Genomic DNA, 20,007 nt, shown 5'->3' on the forward strand with positions numbered 1-20,007 from the left:
CCATGTTGAGACCAAATGTCATAGGCATTATGCTCTGCCCACAGTGCTAACTAGTCCAGGATAAATACAGAAAACAGTAACGCACAGGAAATGGCTTAGAGCTATTGGGCACATGTAGACCTGAAGCAGAAATGGAGACAGTGAAACAAAGAGTGTATCCACAGAAACCACCAAAAGCACTAAGCGAGACTACTCCAAATACCATAAAAGATGATAGCTCCAAAGGCCAAATCATGATACCCAAAGGACTCACAACAGGAAAACTGAAAGCCAATGTACAATTCATAATTTCTCTCCTTGAAAATAGTCTACCTACACTGTATCATAAGCAACCAACTTAAAAGGTGAATATGATACTCACATCAGTATTAAAACGACTTATGTAGCGCTCCGGATGTTTGTCATACTCTGCAGGATCATACACAGCATCTGTTTTCCTGACAAGATGATGATGACGACTTAACACCGTCCCATACACTTTTCTGAGGTCTTGCAAAGAAGAAAGAAATTAGTAAAGTGGGTGACAAATAATAAAAATTTATGGTGATAAAATATTATAACATAGACTGTTAAAAACATTAAAAGTCATCTCCTGTCCCTTACCTCCAGTTTGGGAAACTTCTTTTAATTCATGGGGCTCCACATATTCACAAGGTAGCTCATTAAAGATTGCTTGGGCTCCCTACAAATAACACATGAGTAAAAATCCAAAAATCAATAGAAAAAGAACCAACATGGTTTTCTGCAAAGATCTGATCATTTTCCCAACAATTACATAGCTCCACTTGCCTTCCCTACAACCAGGACTGCAACACAGAAATACAGATGAGTTGCTTACAACCAGCCTGCTAGCTAGCTTTTATTCCTGTTAGAACAGCACACTTAGAAAGGGCTTTAATTTTTTTCTTTTTTACTTAAGCTACTCAGAGTATCGATAAGAGTGTTTAGAAATGAGGGAAAAAATATTTCCATTTATTTTAGATCCACTGCAGAAATTATTTCAAATGGGGAAATTATATTTCCTACAAAAGAAATAATCAGATGCTTACCTCACAATATAATAAGAATGATATCCTATTTGTAAAATATTTTCTTTGAAGCAGGAATTATTTTACAATGACAAGTTTCTATAGGAGATTACAAACACATTCTTAAAACCACCAGAGAAGGAAGAAAGCATGAATTCCAGTCTTAAATGAATCTTCCTAACATCTTGTTTGCAAAACTCCAAGTAGTCTTAAAAAATGGTTATCGTGAGGTCACTTTCAAACTCGTGGACATTTTGGTGATGGAGGTAAAACAGATCACCCTCAGAACAGACCTTTACACTGGTAACAATGAATTATCTTATTTATTTATTTATCTATTTATTTATTTATTTATTTTATTTTGAGACAGAGTCTCGCTCTGTCACCCAGGCTGGAGTGCAGTGGTGCAATCTCGGCTCACTGCAACATTTGCCTCCCGGGTTCAAGCGATTCTCCTGCTTCAGCCTCCTTAGTAGCCGGGATTATGGGTGTGCGTCACCATGCCTGGCTAATTTTTGTATTTTTGGTATAGGTGGTGTTTTACCATATTGGCCAGGTTGGCCTCGAACTCCTGACCTCAGGTGATCCGCCTGCCTCGGCCTCCCAAAGCACTGGGATTGTAGGCGTGAGCCACCATGTTTGGCCGAATTATCTCTTTTAAAAAAAGAAAAAGAAACGAAGAAAAGGTATTCCAAGACTCAGATAGCTAGCAATAAACTAAAAGCTATATGTGTGTATGTGTGTGTATAGATATACACACACATATACACTTACACATACACACACACACATATATATACACACACATACACATACACACATACACACATATTTAGATCATTACTACTTTTCACTATGAGAAAAATACATTGGTAAGAAAAGTGCCTAAAATAGAATCTCCAGTCCATTTGAAATACCCACAAAATGCCTGCCCACATCATTTGGGTTAGTTTCAAAGTTTTGGATTGTTTTACAAAAGGAAGTCAGGTAAAAGTTACCTTAGAAACATTACCAGTTCCTGTGAACACAAATGTTAAGGGTCCTATTGACTTAGGCATCAAACCCAAAGATATTTCATAGCCAGCATCACGGACAGCTTGCACAGCCTGACTGCTATTCCTGTAGTTATGAGCCATGCCAATGTGCTGAAAACAAACATACACAACTCAAGTTAGTCCACCAGCTCAGCATTTTTTTATTATTAAGGTGTGAGATGTGTTTTCAAAAAAATTAGCAAAATAAACATCTCTTACCATAAAAGGTGTGTGATGTCCCAAAGCAAGGAGCCTTAAACCCATTCCATGTAAAATGTTGATCATTCCTGTTACAGAATCAGACCAATAGAAAGACTATTAGTTGGGAAGAATTTAAGCTGTTCTCTCTGCTCGTTCTCCAATCTGCATGGTGCCCTGCAGAAGCACAGATCACGCATCTCAGATTTAGAAGAGGCCTCAGTAGATTGTATCCATCCTCTCAACTTTCTGCCATCAAATGCACTAACCCAAATGCATCCCCACCTATTCCTTCCACCTTCAATCCTGATAAAATAGGAAGAATGTTCCTCTTCTTATCTAAGGCTAATCTCTCCATCTTGGCTCCGGATCCCATCCCTTCCTGTCACCCAAGGAATTTATTACTGAGTTACTCCCCTCACTATCCTTCCCTATTGCTTCATTCTTATCAGCATTTAAACATGCTCCCATGCCTCCCATAACAAAAACAAATGAACAAACAAAAACAAAGTCACCATTAACCCTAGGGCTCCCATCATCTATTTAGTGACCTAAATAGCTAAACTCAGTGGACACATTGTAGATCAGATCAGAAGTACTTGGCAATGCAGACCTCTTCTTTGTTGAAACGAAGAGTGCCCCTCAGCATCCCAACTTGAAATTTTTAATCCTACGTTTCTGTAGGACCCTCTTCCTGTGGCAATTCCTTTTATATTATTCACCCTCAGGATTATGTCCTGGGCTCTATTTTCTTCCATATCTACATTTGTCCCTTAGGTAATCTCATCTAGTCCTAAATTTCAAGTACTATCTATATGCAGACGACTTCAAGTCTCTCTCTTGAAAACAGATCTTTCTTTTGATTTCAAAACTTAGCCAGCCACCTTTTTATGTCTGTCTCAATTTGGATGTTCTTCAGAAAGCTAAAATTCAGCATCCCTGCAGCAAAGACCTGAGCATCCATTCTTTCCTTATTCTTTTTAGGAAAGAACTTTCCATGCTCCTCCATTCCCCATCCTCACCCCCAACAAACATCCCTACCAAATTTTCTTTTGTCATTTTTCTAAAGTCAACTTATAAAGAAATAGTTTACATACAACATAATGCACCCATTTAAAATGTATAGTTTGGTAACTGTTAACAAATATACACATCTGTGTTATTACCGCCCTGATCAAGATACAGAGTATTTCACCAACTCCTGGTCTCCACAACTACTGATCTTTCTCTCTATATAGATTAAGTTCTTCTAAAGTTACATATAAATGAAATTTTAAGCAGTCGTCTCTCAGTATATGCAGGGGATTCGTTCTAAGACCCCTACATATGTTAAAATCTGGGCATACTCAAGTCCCACAGTCAGTTCTGTGACACCTGCCTGTATGAAAAGGTGGCCCCCCATAAAGGTGGATTTTGCATCCCATGAATATAAGCGGACTCATGCAGTTCAAACTCGTGTTGTTCAAGGGTCAATTGTACTCTTTTACAATGTGTCGGCTTTTACTCAGCATCGTGTTTTTGAGATTCATACATATTTTGTGTGTATCAGTATAGTCTTTTATTGTTGAAGAGTTTCCCATTTCTATTTCAGTTGATTTCTCTGCTCATCATTTGGGTTGTTTCCAGGCTATTATAAATGGAGTTGCTATAAAAAAATTCTTTGTATAAAATATTTTATTTCTCTTAATAAATGCCTATTAGTGGAATTTAGTTTGTACCTTGATACTTAAGTTTTCAATTTCTTCTTGAGCTGATTCTGGTAATTTGTACATTTTGAAAATTTATCTAGTTCATCAAGGTTGCCAAATTCATTGACCTATTCATAATATTCCTTTATCCTTTTAATATTTAAAAGATATAGTGATGGCCCCCTAGTATTCCTTCTTAGTAAATATTGTCTTCTCTCTTTTTCTATCAGTCTCCTAGATGTTAATTAATTTTATTGATGTTTTTCAGAGAACCAGGTTTTGGTTTCATTGATTTTCTCTATTCTTTTCCTGTTTTAGTTTGATTAATTTTCTCTGTATCTTTATTATTTATTTCTTTCTACTTGCGTTTGATTTAATTTCTCTTTGATTTTCTAGCTTCTTATAGTGGAAGCACAAATTATTAATTTAAAAACTGTCTTCTCTAATAAAAGAATTAAATGCTGTAAATTTCTTTCTAATTGCTACTTTATACCCCACACATTTTGATAAGCTATACTTTAAATTTTTATTCTCTTAAAAATGTCTTCTAATTTTCCTGTGATTTCTTCTTAATCCATCAGTTATTCAAAATTACATTGAATATCTCCCAAATATTTGGAAAATTTCCAAATATCTTTCTATAAAAACTTCTAGGTCAATTCTATTACAGTCAGAATACATACTGTATGATTTCAGACTTTCAAATTTATCAAAAATTGTTTTGTGACTCATTCTATAGCCTATCTGGGAGTTTTTAGGCCATTAATGTAACTATTGATATAGCTAAATTTAAAGCTACCATGTTGCTGTTTGTGTTCTTATTTCATTTGTACTTTGTTTTTTTAATGCCCTTTTTCTTGTATTTTTGCTTGAACTGTGTATTTCTTAGTATGAATTTTACATCCATTATTGGCTTATTAGCTTTAGAGCCTTGTTTTATTTTTAATCATTGTTCTAGGTTACCATATGCATCTTTATCTTATTATAGTCAACTATCAAGTAATATTATACTACTTCCGGTATAATAAAATAAACTTGTTACAAAAGTATGGTTCTATTCCTTTTCACCTGTCCATCATTATTGGTGACATAAGTTTTATTTCTACCTGTGTTATGAATATCACAATACATTGTTTCATTTGAAACTATCAATTATCTTTTAAAGAATTTTTTTGTTTTTTGAGACAGTTAACTCACTTTGTCACCCAGGCTGGAGTGTAGTGGCATGAACACAGTTCACTGCAGCCTCAACCTCCCAGACTCAAGCAATCCTCCCACCTCAGCCTCCCAAGCAGCTGGGATGACAGGCACGCACCGCCAAGCCCAGCTACTCTTGCATTTTTTTGTAGAGATGGGACTTCATCGTGTGCCCAGGCTGGTCTCAAACTCCTGAGCTCAAGCAATCAGCCTGCCCTGGACTCCCAAAGTGAGCGACTGGGCCCAGCCCTAAAGAAAAGTTTTAAAATAAGATATGATGTTTTTTATGTTTGTTTACATTCTACCATTTGTAGTGTTCTTTATTCCTTTAATTCAATCCATGTTTTCAACTGACTTCATTTCCTTCTGCTTGAGAAATTTTTTAAATACTTCTATGTCAGTGAATTTTATCAGCTTTCATTTGACCAGAAAATCTGTGTTTAATCTTCATTTTCTAGAAAGATGTCCAGAAAGATATTGAAAAGATATTGTCTTTGGAAATATATTGTACTGTGCATAAAATTATAAGTTGTTTGTTTTCTTTCAGCACTTTAAAGATGTTGCTCCACTTTCTGCTAGCTTAAACTGTTTCTGATTAGAAGTTTGATGTTTATCTTAGTTATTCTATGTATATGGTTCCTTTTTCCCATTTATTTTCAATGTTTTTATCATTATTTTTTAGCAAGACAATTATGATGGTTCTACTGTCATTTTCTTTGTGATTTTTTATTTCTATTTTTGGCTTGGGGTTTATTGAACTTCACTTATCTGTGTATTTATAATTTTTATCAAGATATGGGAATGTTCCGGTCATGATTTCTTTCCTTTCTTCCTTCCTCACTGCAGTAGAAATTAAACAAAATGGAGCATAAAAAGAGAAAAAGACTGAGAAAAAAAACCAGAATTTAAGTGACAGGTGGTGAACAAATGCTCTAATACGTGTGTATTTGGAGTCCCAGAAGGAAGAGAGGCAGGTGAAAGGAAAACAAGCCTTAAGAGAATCAATGTAATCCACAAACAATTGCCTATTAGAACAAAGCCCAATGCTCCTAAAAGGAAAACAACAAAATCTATCAACAATGTAAAATGAACAATGTCTGGCATTCAGTAAAAAATTATGAGTCTTGCAATGGAACATTAACCTGGAGATAATCAACAACGGAAACAATCCCAGAAACAAGAAATGACAGAGATGCTGGTCAATGTGCTCAAGGATTAAATGAAAACACAAACAAAATGAGGAGTACAGGAAATCAATCTATCCACCATATATCTATCAATCAATAGACACTACAGAAGAAAATCTATATATGTTCTCTAATCCTCTGCTTATGTATAGATTTTCCTCCGTGGTATCTATTGATTGATAGGTAGATGGATTGATTTCCTCTATTTCTCTCCTCATTTTGTTTATGTTTCCATTTAAAACGTGAACATACTGAACATTTATTATAGCTGTTTTAATCTGCTTGTGTGCTAATTGCATCTCTCTCAAAGTAGACATTAGGCTCATTTTTAAGCTTTTATAGAAATGAATGTAGAGTAGGCTTTATTAAGAGCTGGTTTAGCCACACACTTCAGGGCTTCCCTGAAAGCCTTATACATTCAGTTAAGTCTCTCCACTCTGGCTGATGGGACAAACTCTGAGAACAGTTTTCCATAGAGTTCCCTGGCAATTGTTCTTTTCCACAAATTGTTCCTAAGCCAGTCTCATGAATTTTCATCCTCCACTTAGCAAGACCCCTAAGCATATTTCTGGAACACCATTTCTGCATAGCTCCTCACTGTTTGGTACTATGTGTTGTCAAGTCCAGCCAACTCAGGCTCCCCAACTCCTATCTCCTCAGCTTATTGAGTTCACCAAGCTTTGCGTCACATTTCCATATTCATACCATCTGATAATTTCTCCAGACAGAAAGCCAGGGTGAACATAGAGCTCACCTCATCTATTTTCCATCTATCAAGGATCACAAGTCTGTACTGCCTGTTGTCCAATGTCTGATAACATTGTTTTCTATATCTCATTCAATTTTTCTAGTTGGTTAATGACAGGATAGTAAGTCTGACCTCAGTTAATCTTTCACAGATGGAGGGCACATGGTTTTTGCAGCAGACATATTTGCCCAGTTATAGATTACATTTCTCAGTCAATTTTGACCAATGGGTATGAGCAGAAATAATATGTTCAGATTCTTGGTCACATCCTTAGAAAGGAAGCTACTTGCCTTACTTCCTTTCTCCCCTTTCCACTGACTGGAAAATAGCAACCTGAAGGGTCACCTTAGAAATGAAAGCCAAGTGTTGACAATAGCAAAGGCTTCCTCTCATTCCACCATCCCTAGACTTCTTACTCCTGGACTTCTAGCTTATGTAAGCTCTGTTTTGTGGAGTCTCCATTATAGCAACTTAGTATGTAATCTACTAATACATTGTCCTATACAGAACTCATTTACTCTCTTCCCCCAAATTCTTCCTCCATTCCTGTGGGTACTGAAAGAACTGAATCACTGTCCAAGTTGGTAACCTGCAAGTCATCTTTATTGTGTCTCCCTCACCCCCTCACTCCTACATCCAATCAGTCACCACATCCTGTGAATTCCACCTTCTAAATACTTATAAGAACCACATATAGTTATTTCCATATACACTCTAATTATACTGAACTTATTTCTATTCCTCAAAACTATTATTTTCCCCCTCTTCACTTTGAGCTTTGCACACTTGTACTGTCCTCGCCTACTTCCCTGAATCATTTTTAATCATTCTTCAGATCTCACCTTCAAAGGCACTTTTTAAAAGAAAGCTTTTGCAACAGCCAAGTTCAAATACCTTTTGTTTTGTTTGTTTTTTGTGTGTTTGTTTGTTTGTTTTTTGAGATGGAGTCTTACTCTGTCTCCCAGGCTGGAGTGCAATGGCATGATCTCAGCTTCCTGCAACCTCCACCTCTCAGGTTCAAGCGATTCTCCTGCTTCAGCCTCCCAAGTAGCTGGGATTACAGGCACCCACCATCACGCCCGGCTAATTTTTGTATTTTTAGTAGAGATGGGGTTTCACCATGTTGGCCAGGCCGGTCTTGAACTCTGGACCTCAGGTGATCTGCCCTCTTCGGCCTCCCGAAGTGCTGGGATTACAGGTGTGAGCCACCGCACCCAGTCTCAAATACCTTTCTTATAGCAATTAGCACTAGCATTGTATTTGTGTTTACTTTCCTGAATGCTTCTCTAAGAACATGAACCACATCCTATTCATGGATGTGGTCCTACTTCTGAATATGGTGACTTCTAAATAAATCAACTTAATTCCAACGTATTAATTCTGTCTAGGTAAATAAAACCCTCATCTGGATGAGTCCTGAAAGGCCCTAGGAATCATAGTCATCAGAGGTCTCTCTATTACTGCTTTTATACTAAGAAATTTAATTTTCTGTTAGTTTAATAGAGCTGATTTGGGTGTTGGGTGAGGAAAGATATGAGGTGAGTGAATAAAAACAATGAATTTGTTTGTTTGTTTTTAAAGACAGAGTTTTGCTCTGTTGCCCAAACTGGAGTGCAGTGGCGTGATCTCGGCTCACTGCAAACTCTGCCTCCTGGGTTCAAGCAATTCTCATGCCTCAACCTTCTGAGTAGCTGGGATTATAGACATGCACCACCAACGGCTAATTTTTGTATTTTTAGTAGAGAAGGGATTTCACCATATTGGTCAGGCTGGTCTCAAACTCCTGACCTCAAATGATCCGCCCGCCTCAGCCTCCCAAAGTGCTGGGATTACAGGCATGAGCCACCATGCCCTGCCTGAATTGGTTTTAAGTAAAAGAATTTTTTGAATTTCACATTTTTGCTTAGATTTCTTTATTATTTAAAAAGCAGGTGGATTCAAGTATAATATTAATAATAAGCAGAATGACATAAGCCATAATAAGCGTTTGAAATGCTTGTTCCCTGGTGCCGTAAAGAAACAGCACATGAACATAAATTTAATTTATTTAGTAAGGCCATTTTTACTTCCTGCAGAAAGGGTACACTCACCAGCAGTTTTGCCACAAGAGTACACCGAACAAAAGAGACAGGGTCATTTATAACCTGACACGTCCACCCTACTGCTGTGTCCGGTTTCCACTGGCTGGAACGAGACCTCACGTTCTGTATTTGTTCCTATTGGCTAGCAACTTAGAACTTTTTAAAAGAGGCAAAGGTAGAGGAGAACAAAGGAAGGAGGAAGTAACTTGTGGAATGCTGAGAAAGGTAAAAACACTTTTAAATAAGGAAGAGGAACAGGCTATGACTTAATGCTTGCTTGGACCAGTATAAGCCTGCCGGGGCAAATATTTAGAAGCACAGGTCTGAATAAATTTTGCTTCTAAGAGAAGTTACTATTTATTCCTAATTAAATGGGGACGAAAGTCTTTGAAGAGGAACCTCTACTTTTACTTTTTACATAAGGAATCTTCTATTTTTATATAACAAGGTCAAACAAATAGTACTGAAGTCATGACCTTCCTTATTAGACCTGCAAGTAGTCTGATCTGAAACAGAGCTACAACATATTGTGGTGTTTCTTAACCAAACAAGGTTCAAAGAATTAACTGGACAAAATTCCTGCCCCTGGACCTTTTTTCCCTTTCTATTTCTCCCTATCTTCTAATTCTCAACGTCTCATTACCGAACTGGTACCTCCTTCTAGCCTTTCGAAAGGAACTACCAAAAAATCAGAGCTTGTTTGTAGTTGTTATCCTTCTCCCTGCTTTTTCCTTTGAATTTTTGCAATAAAATGTTTTTAACCATTTATCTTCATACTTTATTCCACTTGTATTCATCATCCTTCAGCATACCTTCATTTTAATTTTTTCCATGGAAATAAACACTCCTATCCCCTTGCCACAGAAAAGAGAAAACTCACAGTTATTCCCCAAGCCAATTTAGAAAGTGGGGGATGTAAGCCCTGGCATACTTACCTGCCACACCAGCCCACTGTCCAAATGCCACTACCCGTACTCCTCTATGATCCACCATTTTCTCATAATCAATAAGGCGAATTTCCTGAAAAGAGGATAAAAAAATTTCAACTGGACCCATTAAGCTCAATTTTAACAAGTAAAGACATATATGAGCAAGTAAATATTTCACATTTTTTCCTCTGAAATACACCTTAACTTGCTAACAGAAGCTACCATCAGGTATACCATGAAATATTTAGAAAACGCCAGGTAGCAAACCAATGGTAGGCTTGTAATTAGAAATGAAAAAATGTTTGTAGCAGGTGCTATACCCCCCTTGATGGTAAGCAATGAAATAATAAAGGTAGAATTTCCTTTAACTTTCTGCCCCCACCCACCCAGCACCATCTATAAACATGTCTAAAGCCCCTCTCATCCTTACATCCTTCCTTCTGGTCAAAGAAAACAGATCCCTTTTGAGACGAATCTCTGTGACCTAGATCCCAGCTTCTCTCATGTCCTCCAAGACCACTCTTCTTGAACTATTACCTCTTTCTTGCATCATCCCTCTTTACATTCTTTCTCAACCATTCTAAGTACACTCAAGTCTCTTCTACCTGGAAAATAACACTCTCTCTCAACCTGGAAAATAACACTCTCTCAAGTCCAAGCACAGATATTTTTCTCTCTCTTCCTCCTTCTCCTCTCTTTTTCTTTTTCCCTCTCCTTCCTTTTACAGGTAACCTTCCTATTAAAAGTAGTACACGATTCCTTCGAGTAGCTCAGGATAAAACCTGGAGTGATTCCTGACTCCTCTCCTTTTCTCATATTCCACCTTTATGTCATTTCTCTTCCTTGCCTTCACTAAAAACATATTCTTCCTCTTTCCTTGAAAACCTTTCCTCTCTCAGGAAAGCATTAGTAATTCATGCTTAAAACATATTAGTGTATTGTAATTATACACTATTTTAAACAGTAATTTTATTTCCTCAAAGATCGTATAATTTTTATCATGTTCATGAATTTAAGAATGTTTATCATTCTTCCAACTCCAAGTAATTGGTTACAAAATGCTGCCCAAAAGCAGCCCTGTTAGGTCAGTTTTTTAAAATTTTCTTATAATGAACAAAAGTTAAAATAACAAATAAAGGTTCTAAAGTAATTTATAAATACTTTATTTGCTTAAAGTGGAACATTCTTTCTATAGTATTATTTCCATTAATTACTTTTGAACTTATTCTTTAGAAATACTACAAATTAACTGTCACCCTGGTCTACTGTATTTGGAATCAATTGGAAGTATTTTACACTCCTATATAATAGGTATTTTCCATTGCTTTTACTGTTTATGAACCCTCCAATCCTCTGCCCTAATCTCGGATCCTAGCTCTAACATCTTGAAGATGTGGACCTTAGACTTCTTTTTCTATACTCCCTTCCTAGGCGCATCCATTCTCGTGGCTCTAGACACCACCTGGTCTCTCACAACTACAAAATGTATGTCAGGAGAAGCCGCCCTCCTGAGCTTCAGACTCATATCCAACAGCCCTCTTAGATTATCCCTTTAAATGTCTAATAGAATATTAAACTTGGCAGACCCTAAACTCAACTCTTGATTTGCCCACCGAAGCCTTTTTCTCTTGTAGTGGCATCATGTCATTCCATGGCAATTGCTTCAAGTAGCTCAGGCCAAAACCTGGAGTCATTCCTGACTGCTCTCCTTTTTTCATATTCCACCTTTATGTCATCAGTGAATCCTGTAGGATCCACCTCTAAAACATATCCAATATTTGTCCACATTTCACAACTTTCTCTTCCACCATTTCTTCCAGGTGCAGGCCACCATCACTTGTGACTTGCAGTCTAGACCAGCCTGGGTTAGCAGCCTTCTTAGTAATGTTGCTCTCCTCCTCCCACCTCCAACCATTGTTGACACAAGAGACAAAATAAGCATTTTTGAACATGGTCTACTCTAACCCCACACTCAAAAAGACCTTCAGGCCTTTGCATTACTATTCTGTCTGCTTAAAAGACTCATCTCAGATGTATTGGCTCGGTCCTTCACCTCCTTCAGATTGTTGCTCAATGCCACTTTCACAATGGGGTCCTCCCTGACCATCCTACTTAAAATAGCATCATCACCTCCCAGTGCCCAGGACTCCTTTTCTCCTTCAATATTATATTTATCTTCATCACACATATTCCCAAGTGGATATTAGATGTCTTATTCATTGATTATCTGTCTCCTCCCACTAGAATGTAAGCTTTGTGAAAATAAAGATACTTTACTCTTTTACTCTTTCATTGGAACAAACAGTGTCAGACACAGCATCAGCACTGAATAAATATTTGTTAAATGAATATCTTGTGTTTTAAACAGCTGCTAGTTTTTTTCATAGTATTTCTATCTCAAAAATGCATTTTCCCTTATGAATGTGAATAAATGTAAAAGTTGTCTCAGCCAGGCACGGTGGCTCATGTCTGTAATCCCAGCACTTTGGAAGGCTGAGGTGGGCGGATCACGAGGTCAGGAGATTGAGACGATGCTGGCTAACATAGTGAAACCCCATCTCTACTAAAAATACAAAAAATTAGCTGGGCGTGTTGGCTGGCGCCTGTAGTCCCAGCTCCTCAGGAGGCTGAGGCAGGAGAATCACCTGAACCTGGGAGGCGGAGGTTGCAGTGAGCCGAGATTGTGCCACTATACTCCAGCCTGGATGACAGAGCAAGACTCCATCTCAAAAAAAAATCCCATCTGAAAAACAAGGTAGTAGATTATATGATCCCTGAGGTTATTTTCAGCTCTAAAATTCTATTTGGTAGTATATGGCCAATTGACCTTATAAATTGGTAAATTGTTTAGGGTAAGAGCTTTTATCATTCTATCCATTTCAGAATATAAAAGGAATGCAATGTTTCTCTTAAACTAAAGAAGAAAAGAAGACTAAAACTCCATTTGGGGGTTAAAAGTAAAAAATATTATTTTTCTACATTAATATTTATAAATATTAATCACTAATTACCTGTTTTAGAATCTCATCCAACAAGCCCATATTGGCCTCCTGAGCTTTTATTGTGTGGGAGAAAAATGCATAAGTCTTCCTGGACATTAATTTTTCCTCTGGAGGTCTTTTAACTCCTAAAATTAGACAAGCTTCAGAAATATCCTCCTGAAGAATGCCACCAGCTTTGACATAGTCCTGAAATTGTAATTATGATTAAAGGTTATTATCCTGATTTGTAATATCCATGTTTTCTTGAGCAAAATATGTAGCAAAGGCACAACAAATCTTTTGAAGGAATAAAATCTGTATGAATTAGAACAAATAATAGAACAACTGCTTGTAATGTTTGTACTTGTTGGCTAAAGATAAATCTATCATGTCAACTCTTACAGCATTAAACAATTAGAAAACACAGCATATATATATATGTATGTTTAAGAAGAGTTTATAATTTGGTCATATGCACTAGCACATGTGACTTAAGCATACTTGTGAAATGTATATTTTGTACCAACAGTACACTGAAATATTAAATGCCATATTGTGATTTATTAGTTGTATTTTTAAAAGATAAGACATAATTATAACATTTATTTTTCAGTGTTTACCCAGTTAGTATTTATTACTATCCTTACTGTACATTAGTCCGTGCTAGAGATGAGATGCTAAGATACAAGGAAAGATTGTCAAGATCCCTTGTATAAAGGAGCTCACAAAATACAGTAAAAAGTACTCTGGATTGGAGTAAATGAAAAATACAAAACATGATCAGCAGTATCTAAGTGATATGCTACTTTAACTGATATTGAGATAATTCCTAAGTAGGATGATCAAAAAAATATGAAAATTAAATTAATCTGAAAGGTAGGACACCAAAGAAATATGAGAATTTAAATTAATCTGAAAGGCTACCTGAAATTTAGAGAAATGAAGATGGCAAACACAAGATGGTAATATCAGTAAGAGGCATTGAAGGCATATATAAAAATACAAAGAGAGAAGTAAAGAGACATTTACAACATACGAGTAAACCGATTTGGAAATATAGGTTGAATGTCATCATGGCTAATACGAGCTTTATTGGGTAATAAGTAACAATCATTGATATGTATTAATAAATTACATGTACTTTGCTAAGCTCTTTGCATCAATTATCTCATTTAAATTTCATACAACTCTCATGAGGTAAGTACAATTATAATCCTCATTCAATCAATGGGAAACCTGAGGCTTACAAACTTAATTGAGATTGCATAACTAGTACATGGAAGCAACAGACAGACATATCTGATTTTTAAATAAAGAGGTATAACCCAAGCAGAATTAAAAGAGCAATTGAACAAAAGATAAGTTTAGTTAGGAATCTACTTCAAAGGAAAGTAGAGATGAATAACAGAGATAGTTAAAGGATGAATATACAATTTCTCCCTGGTTTCTTCAAAAACAGTCCATTTTCTCATTTGTAGTAGATTGGTAAATAAACCATGGTAAATCTGTACAATGGAGTGCTTATCACACAGCCATGAAATGAAATGAAATCTCTCTAAGAACTTACATAGAGCAATGTTCAAGATATGTTGTTACTAAAGAAAGAAAGCAAGGTTAAAAGAGTGTATATAGTAGACAGCCTTCTGTATAAGAACAAAAGGGAAATAAATATGTAAATACACACACAGGTCTTTATTTTTGCAAAAAAAAAAAAAAGAAAAAAGAATGATAGATCAGAAACAAAAGTAACCTCTTTGGGGTGGGTGAGAATTGGATGTAGGGGATTAAAATGAAAACATGACTTCATTTCTGGAATTTGTAAATGTTCTACTTTGAAAAACAAAATTAAATCAAAAATGGGAAAGCAAACATTAAAACTGAATAGAAACAATAATATATAAATCCAGATGGATATTAGATTGATGACGAAACCACACCAAAAAAAATTCAAATAAGTTTTTTAATACAACACTCTGAATATTCATTGTCAGATATATTCTAAAGGCAAAAAAAAAAAAAAAAAAAAAAAAAATCAAAGAAATAGTAAACTTCATTTAGTGGGCTTACTATTAGTTGTAATAATAGTATTGTGATCCTGACACTATTTATACATATCATAGGATAAAGCAAACAATATGCATTAATATTAAAGAATTAAGATTTTTACTGTTGGAGAAAACAGATGCAAATATAAAATTTTAAAGGTAAAAAGTTGTGCAATGTTAAATTTTAATTTTCCTGGACATTAATTTTTCCTCTGGAGGTCTTTTAGTATCAGTATTAACTCATGATTAAATAATATATATATATATACATGTGTGGGCAACTGTTTGTGTATATTTCTAAACTCTGTACACTAATAGAGCCTAAGAGCAACAGTATCTCAGTAACAATAAACATGCTTAACATCAGATACCAGATCTTGGTCTCTATATAATAAAAGAAAACAAGTCTTCTTGGTGAAATTATTAATTTCCTGATGTGGGGCAGGAAAGGTACAAGGTGAGACTAGGACAATTTGTTATTCTAAGAAACAAGAAAGCTCAAAAGTAAATGGATTCACATCCAAAGGACAGAGAAGCCCCCTTGGAAGGACTCGCACTAACCAATTTTGGGATAATTCAGACATTAAAAAGAATAATGGTAAATGGATTGAATGAAAAAGGTCCATGCTTCCAAAATATACTCAAAAAAGCAAAAATTAAAGAAGCATAATGCAATAGCAAATTTGAGTCCACACTTTGATAAACAATTTAGTTCACTGTAATAAAACAGTTCACAACTCATCTTTTAAGCAACATCCTAAGATTCATCTTGTCAACATGAAGATGTATATATAAACTCCTCATAACAAGGCTTTAAATGCAATGATAAGAAAGTTTTTTAAAGAAATTGTTTAAACACTGAATTACAGAATCCACAGTTTGGTAAACAGTTCAATGCACTGTAATAGAACAGTTCACAACTCAAAAAAGTGGAGGAGTGGAAGAGAAAGAAAAGAAAACCTCTTTTCTAAAGAAGAATGTCAGCAAACAAACTTAGGGGAGTGACAAAATTAGAAAAGCATCACTTCACAAGTCTCCATGTAAAAACTGATCCAGGCAAAGATTATCAATGGAGGCTGACATGATTAGTTGTAAAGTTATTTGAGGAATAGGAACATCACAGATCTTAAAATACCATACCACAGATGACTCAGTAATTACAAAGGGTGAAATAGACTTTAACAATGAAGAGCTCTCACTGTAACCACCTCAACCAAGTGACCACACATTGCCAACCATGGGACGACCTGATGTTTTGTGCCTTTGATGTGATGCCATGGGAAGAACATATATCACTTATGTTGTATTCATGCCAAACATTTTTGGCATGAATATAACATATAGAATATAATTAGAATATAATCTATTCACGAGAAAACAACCAGATTATTCGTGCCCAGTAGCAGGACACTCTGTAAGTCTTGGGGTCTAGAGTCCGTGTCAATGTCAATATCATTGAAACAAAATCAGAAAGGGATGTGCTGTTCTAGATTGAAAGAACTAAAGACACACAATAATAAAATGCAATAAAGCTTCATTAAGCCTCAATTAAAATAAAAGGCATTTGAGGCAATGGGGAATCTGAACATAGACTATATAAGATGATATTATGAATTATTAATTTCTTAGGTATGAAAACCATATTGTGGTTATGTAGAAAACATGGTTTATTCTGAGGAGATGCACATTGGAGCATTTAGTAGTAATGAGTTATGATGTCTGTGATCTACTTTAAAATGGCTCAGGAAAGGAAAAGTATACATATATATGTATATTGCTAAAATAGGAATGAGTCAAACCTATACCATAATATTATTTTGAAGAGCAAGTGGAATGATGAACATGACAGGCTTCTCTCAGAGTGGCAGGCAAGGTACATTCTCAAAGGAGCATTCTCTGGGTGCAAGAATGGAGTCTTACCCCCCTAGTTCCAGAACCAGGGCTGTACATGAAGGAGAGAATGATTGAAAAATAACATCTCCTAAAAGTAAGTTCTTTTATTCCTCAGCTGGAGTAAGCATAGGGTGAAAATAATACTCTTAATCAAAGTAAAGAAATCAAAGTGACACTAGCAAACATTTTATTTTCACTCAGATGCGCCTTAATTTTCATATGCAGGTTCATTTTATTCTCACATAAAAATATTGGAAATACTTACCTTATCATGAATGGCCCGCCGATTCGAAGGCTGTATCAAGACCTTGTATCCCAGATTGGTGATGCCTTTGATGTGCTTGGGAGCTAGAGGGGCCCTTCTCTCCCAGGCGTTCACATCCTCCCTCCGGACGGCCAACACAGCTTTGTGGTGAAGACCCTTGGAGAGGCTGACCCCCAGCCTGCCCAGTCCAGTCCTATGTACTTGCAGCATCTTGACACCTGGTGACTGTAAAGACAATATAAAGAGCAGAGCAACAAAAGGCAGCAAGGCTGGCAGATCAGTTCTGGTCTCCTGAGAAATCTGAGGTAAAATACAACCCGCTCTTATGAAAACAGACACAAGGTAGAGAAGAGGGAAGGGAAAACTGGGATGTCAAGTGTTCCTTTAAAGCCAAGTTTTCAAAAACAAGATTATTTAACTGCAAAATTTTAAAAAGTATAGAGCAACGGGTGTGACACTATCCAATAACTGCTAAGCTAAAATAGCTTTTTAAATACACATTTTATCAAACATCTATTCGGCACAAAAGTTTTAAACAAATTAATCTACAATGCAAATCCAGGAAGATAATAAAGAGCAAGACTTTCAGATTGGTCTAAATTTTGATGGCGTAAAGTTTGAAATCCTTATAATGGTATACAAGGTTCTTCACAATTTAGTGCCAACCTCTTTCCAGTTCATCTCTGACCATTCCCAAAACAAGTGTTTCTCAGTGTGCCCTAGTGTCAGTCAGTGAACTGCACTGAACTGTTTTTTTAAAACAAAAAACAAAAAAACTGGTTCACAATTAGATGTGTACATAAATAGAAAGTAAGCATTTAGAAGCCTTAATATCACATGATCATATATATTTATTTATTTTTAGACATGAAGTCTCACTCTGTCAATGCTAAAATGCAGTGGTGAGATCATTGCTTACTGCAGTCTGGGCTCAAGTGATCCTCCAGCCTCAGCCTCCCTAGTAGCTAGGACTACAGGTGCACAACCACCCACCTGGCTAAGTTCTTTTTTTTAATTTATAACAAATTACTGGGATTACAGGGGTGATCCACCATGTCAAGCCACAAGATCATTTTTTCTAGTAATTTATTGTTACCGGATTTTACAAAAGTATTGGTCCTCAACAGATTGGAAATTTAAGAAAACCAATCAACCTGTGTAAACTAGTTCAACCATTGTGGAAGACAATGTGGCGATTCCTCAAGGATCTAGAACTAGAAATACCATTTGACCCAGCCATCTCATTACTGGGTATATACCCAAAGGATTAGAAATCATGCTGCTATAAAGACACATGCACATGTATATTTATTGTGGCACTATTCACAATAGCAAAGACTTGGAACCAACCCAAATGTCCATCAGTGATAGACTGGATTAAGAAAATGTGGCACATACACACCATGGAATACTATGCAGCCATAAAAAAGGATGAGTTCATGTCCTTTGTAGGGACATGGATGAAGCTGGAAACCATCATTCTGAGCAAACTATCACAAGGACAGAAAACCAAACACCTTATGTTCTCACTCACAGGTGGGAATTGAACAATGGGAACACTTGGACACAGGGTGGGGAACATCACACACTGGGGCCTGTCATGGGGTGCGGGGAGGGGTGAGGGATAGCATTAGGAGATACACCTAATGTAAATGACAAGTTAACGGGTGCAGCACACCAACATGGCACATGTATACATCTGTAACAAACCTGCACGTTGTGCACATGTACCCTAGACCTTAAAGTATTAAAAAAAAAAAAAAAAGAAAACCAATCAACCAAACAAACCTATTCTTTAACCAGAGGTGTTAGAAGATTAAGAAGCAGAGTTAAATCACTCTGCTTCCTAGAGTCCAGCTCACCTTCACTGTTCACCTTTGTTGCTCTAAACATGCCAGTTCCTCTTCCTGGGTTTTCTCTCCATACATGGCCGTCTGCTGTTGTATTAAACCCCGACCTGCCTCAACCAGTTTTCCAACTGCTATTCAAGTGAGAAGATTGTGTAATTCCACTCATTCAGTCAATCAAGAAATAGTTACTAAAGGCTTACTATGATGAATGTAATGGGCTTCTCTCAATGTGGCAGGCAAGGTATATTCTCATGAATAAACTCTACTCAAAGCAGCATTCTCTTGGTACAAGAAGTGTCTTGTCCTCCTAGTCCCAGAACCAGGGCTGCACATGAAGGAGAGAATGATTGAAAGATATCATCTACTAAAAGTAGTTATTTTATCCCTCAGCTGGAGGAAGCGTAGAATACGGTGGAAATAATACTTTAAACCAAATTAAAGAAATTAAAGTGATACTAGTAAACATTTTATTTTCACCCAGATGCTCCTAATTTTTATATACAGGTTCATTTATATACAGGTTCATTTATTCCTATGCAGAATAAATCTTATGTAAATTTTTAAAGCATAAATATCCAGGCTTAACAGTATTCTACCCAACTTCAATTGGATTCTATCCAACTTCAATTTTGTAGCCAAATGTCATTTCAGATGATGATTTGCTGGATCATTTGAATGATAAAACTTAGTTTTCCATGTAAACTTGGCAGCAAAATATAAGGATTCAATGATTTTTATACCTTCCAGAAATTTTCTACCCATCACCGCTAACAACATGTAGAAAAGCTTGCATGAAACACATTTCTTTTACATCAGACTGCAATCTTGGAAGAGCACCAGCTTGATGGATGGGGAAGGCTTGACCAAACAATTAAGCATACAA

The 20,007-nt window shown here is 36.3% G+C and overlaps 1 protein-coding gene across 6 annotated transcripts in view; it reads right to left on the reverse strand.

Annotated features, from left to right (window-relative positions):
* AASS (aminoadipate-semialdehyde synthase) overlaps positions 1–20,007 on the reverse strand; it is a 72,427-nt gene that overhangs the window by 44,405 nt on the left and 8,015 nt on the right. For 4 of the 6 annotated variants that reach the window (XR_010158968.1, XM_024358029.3, XM_001145257.8 and 1 more), the window contains exons 2-8: positions 17,275–17,499; positions 13,102–13,278; positions 10,097–10,181; positions 2,282–2,349; positions 2,027–2,173; positions 604–682; positions 362–489 (exon numbers count right to left, since the gene is read on the reverse strand). Coding sequence is in view for 4 of the 6 variants with exons in the window: in XM_024358029.3 (XP_024213797.1) it covers positions 362–489; positions 604–682; positions 2,027–2,173; positions 2,282–2,349; positions 10,097–10,181; positions 13,102–13,278; positions 17,275–17,484 (894 nt within the window). In the remaining 2 variants the exon portion in view is untranslated. Of the gene's footprint in view, positions 1–361; positions 490–603; positions 683–2,026; positions 2,174–2,281; positions 2,350–10,096; positions 10,182–13,101; positions 13,279–17,274; positions 17,500–19,136; positions 19,450–20,007 lie in introns of all 6 variants that reach the window. The other 2 variants (XR_010158969.1, XM_009454084.5) reach the window with 1 other exon arrangement.

This window comes from Pan troglodytes, chromosome 6 (genome assembly GCF_028858775.2).
Source record: "Pan troglodytes isolate AG18354 chromosome 6, NHGRI_mPanTro3-v2.0_pri, whole genome shotgun sequence".
Taxonomy (NCBI): Eukaryota; Metazoa; Chordata; class Mammalia; order Primates; family Hominidae; genus Pan; species Pan troglodytes.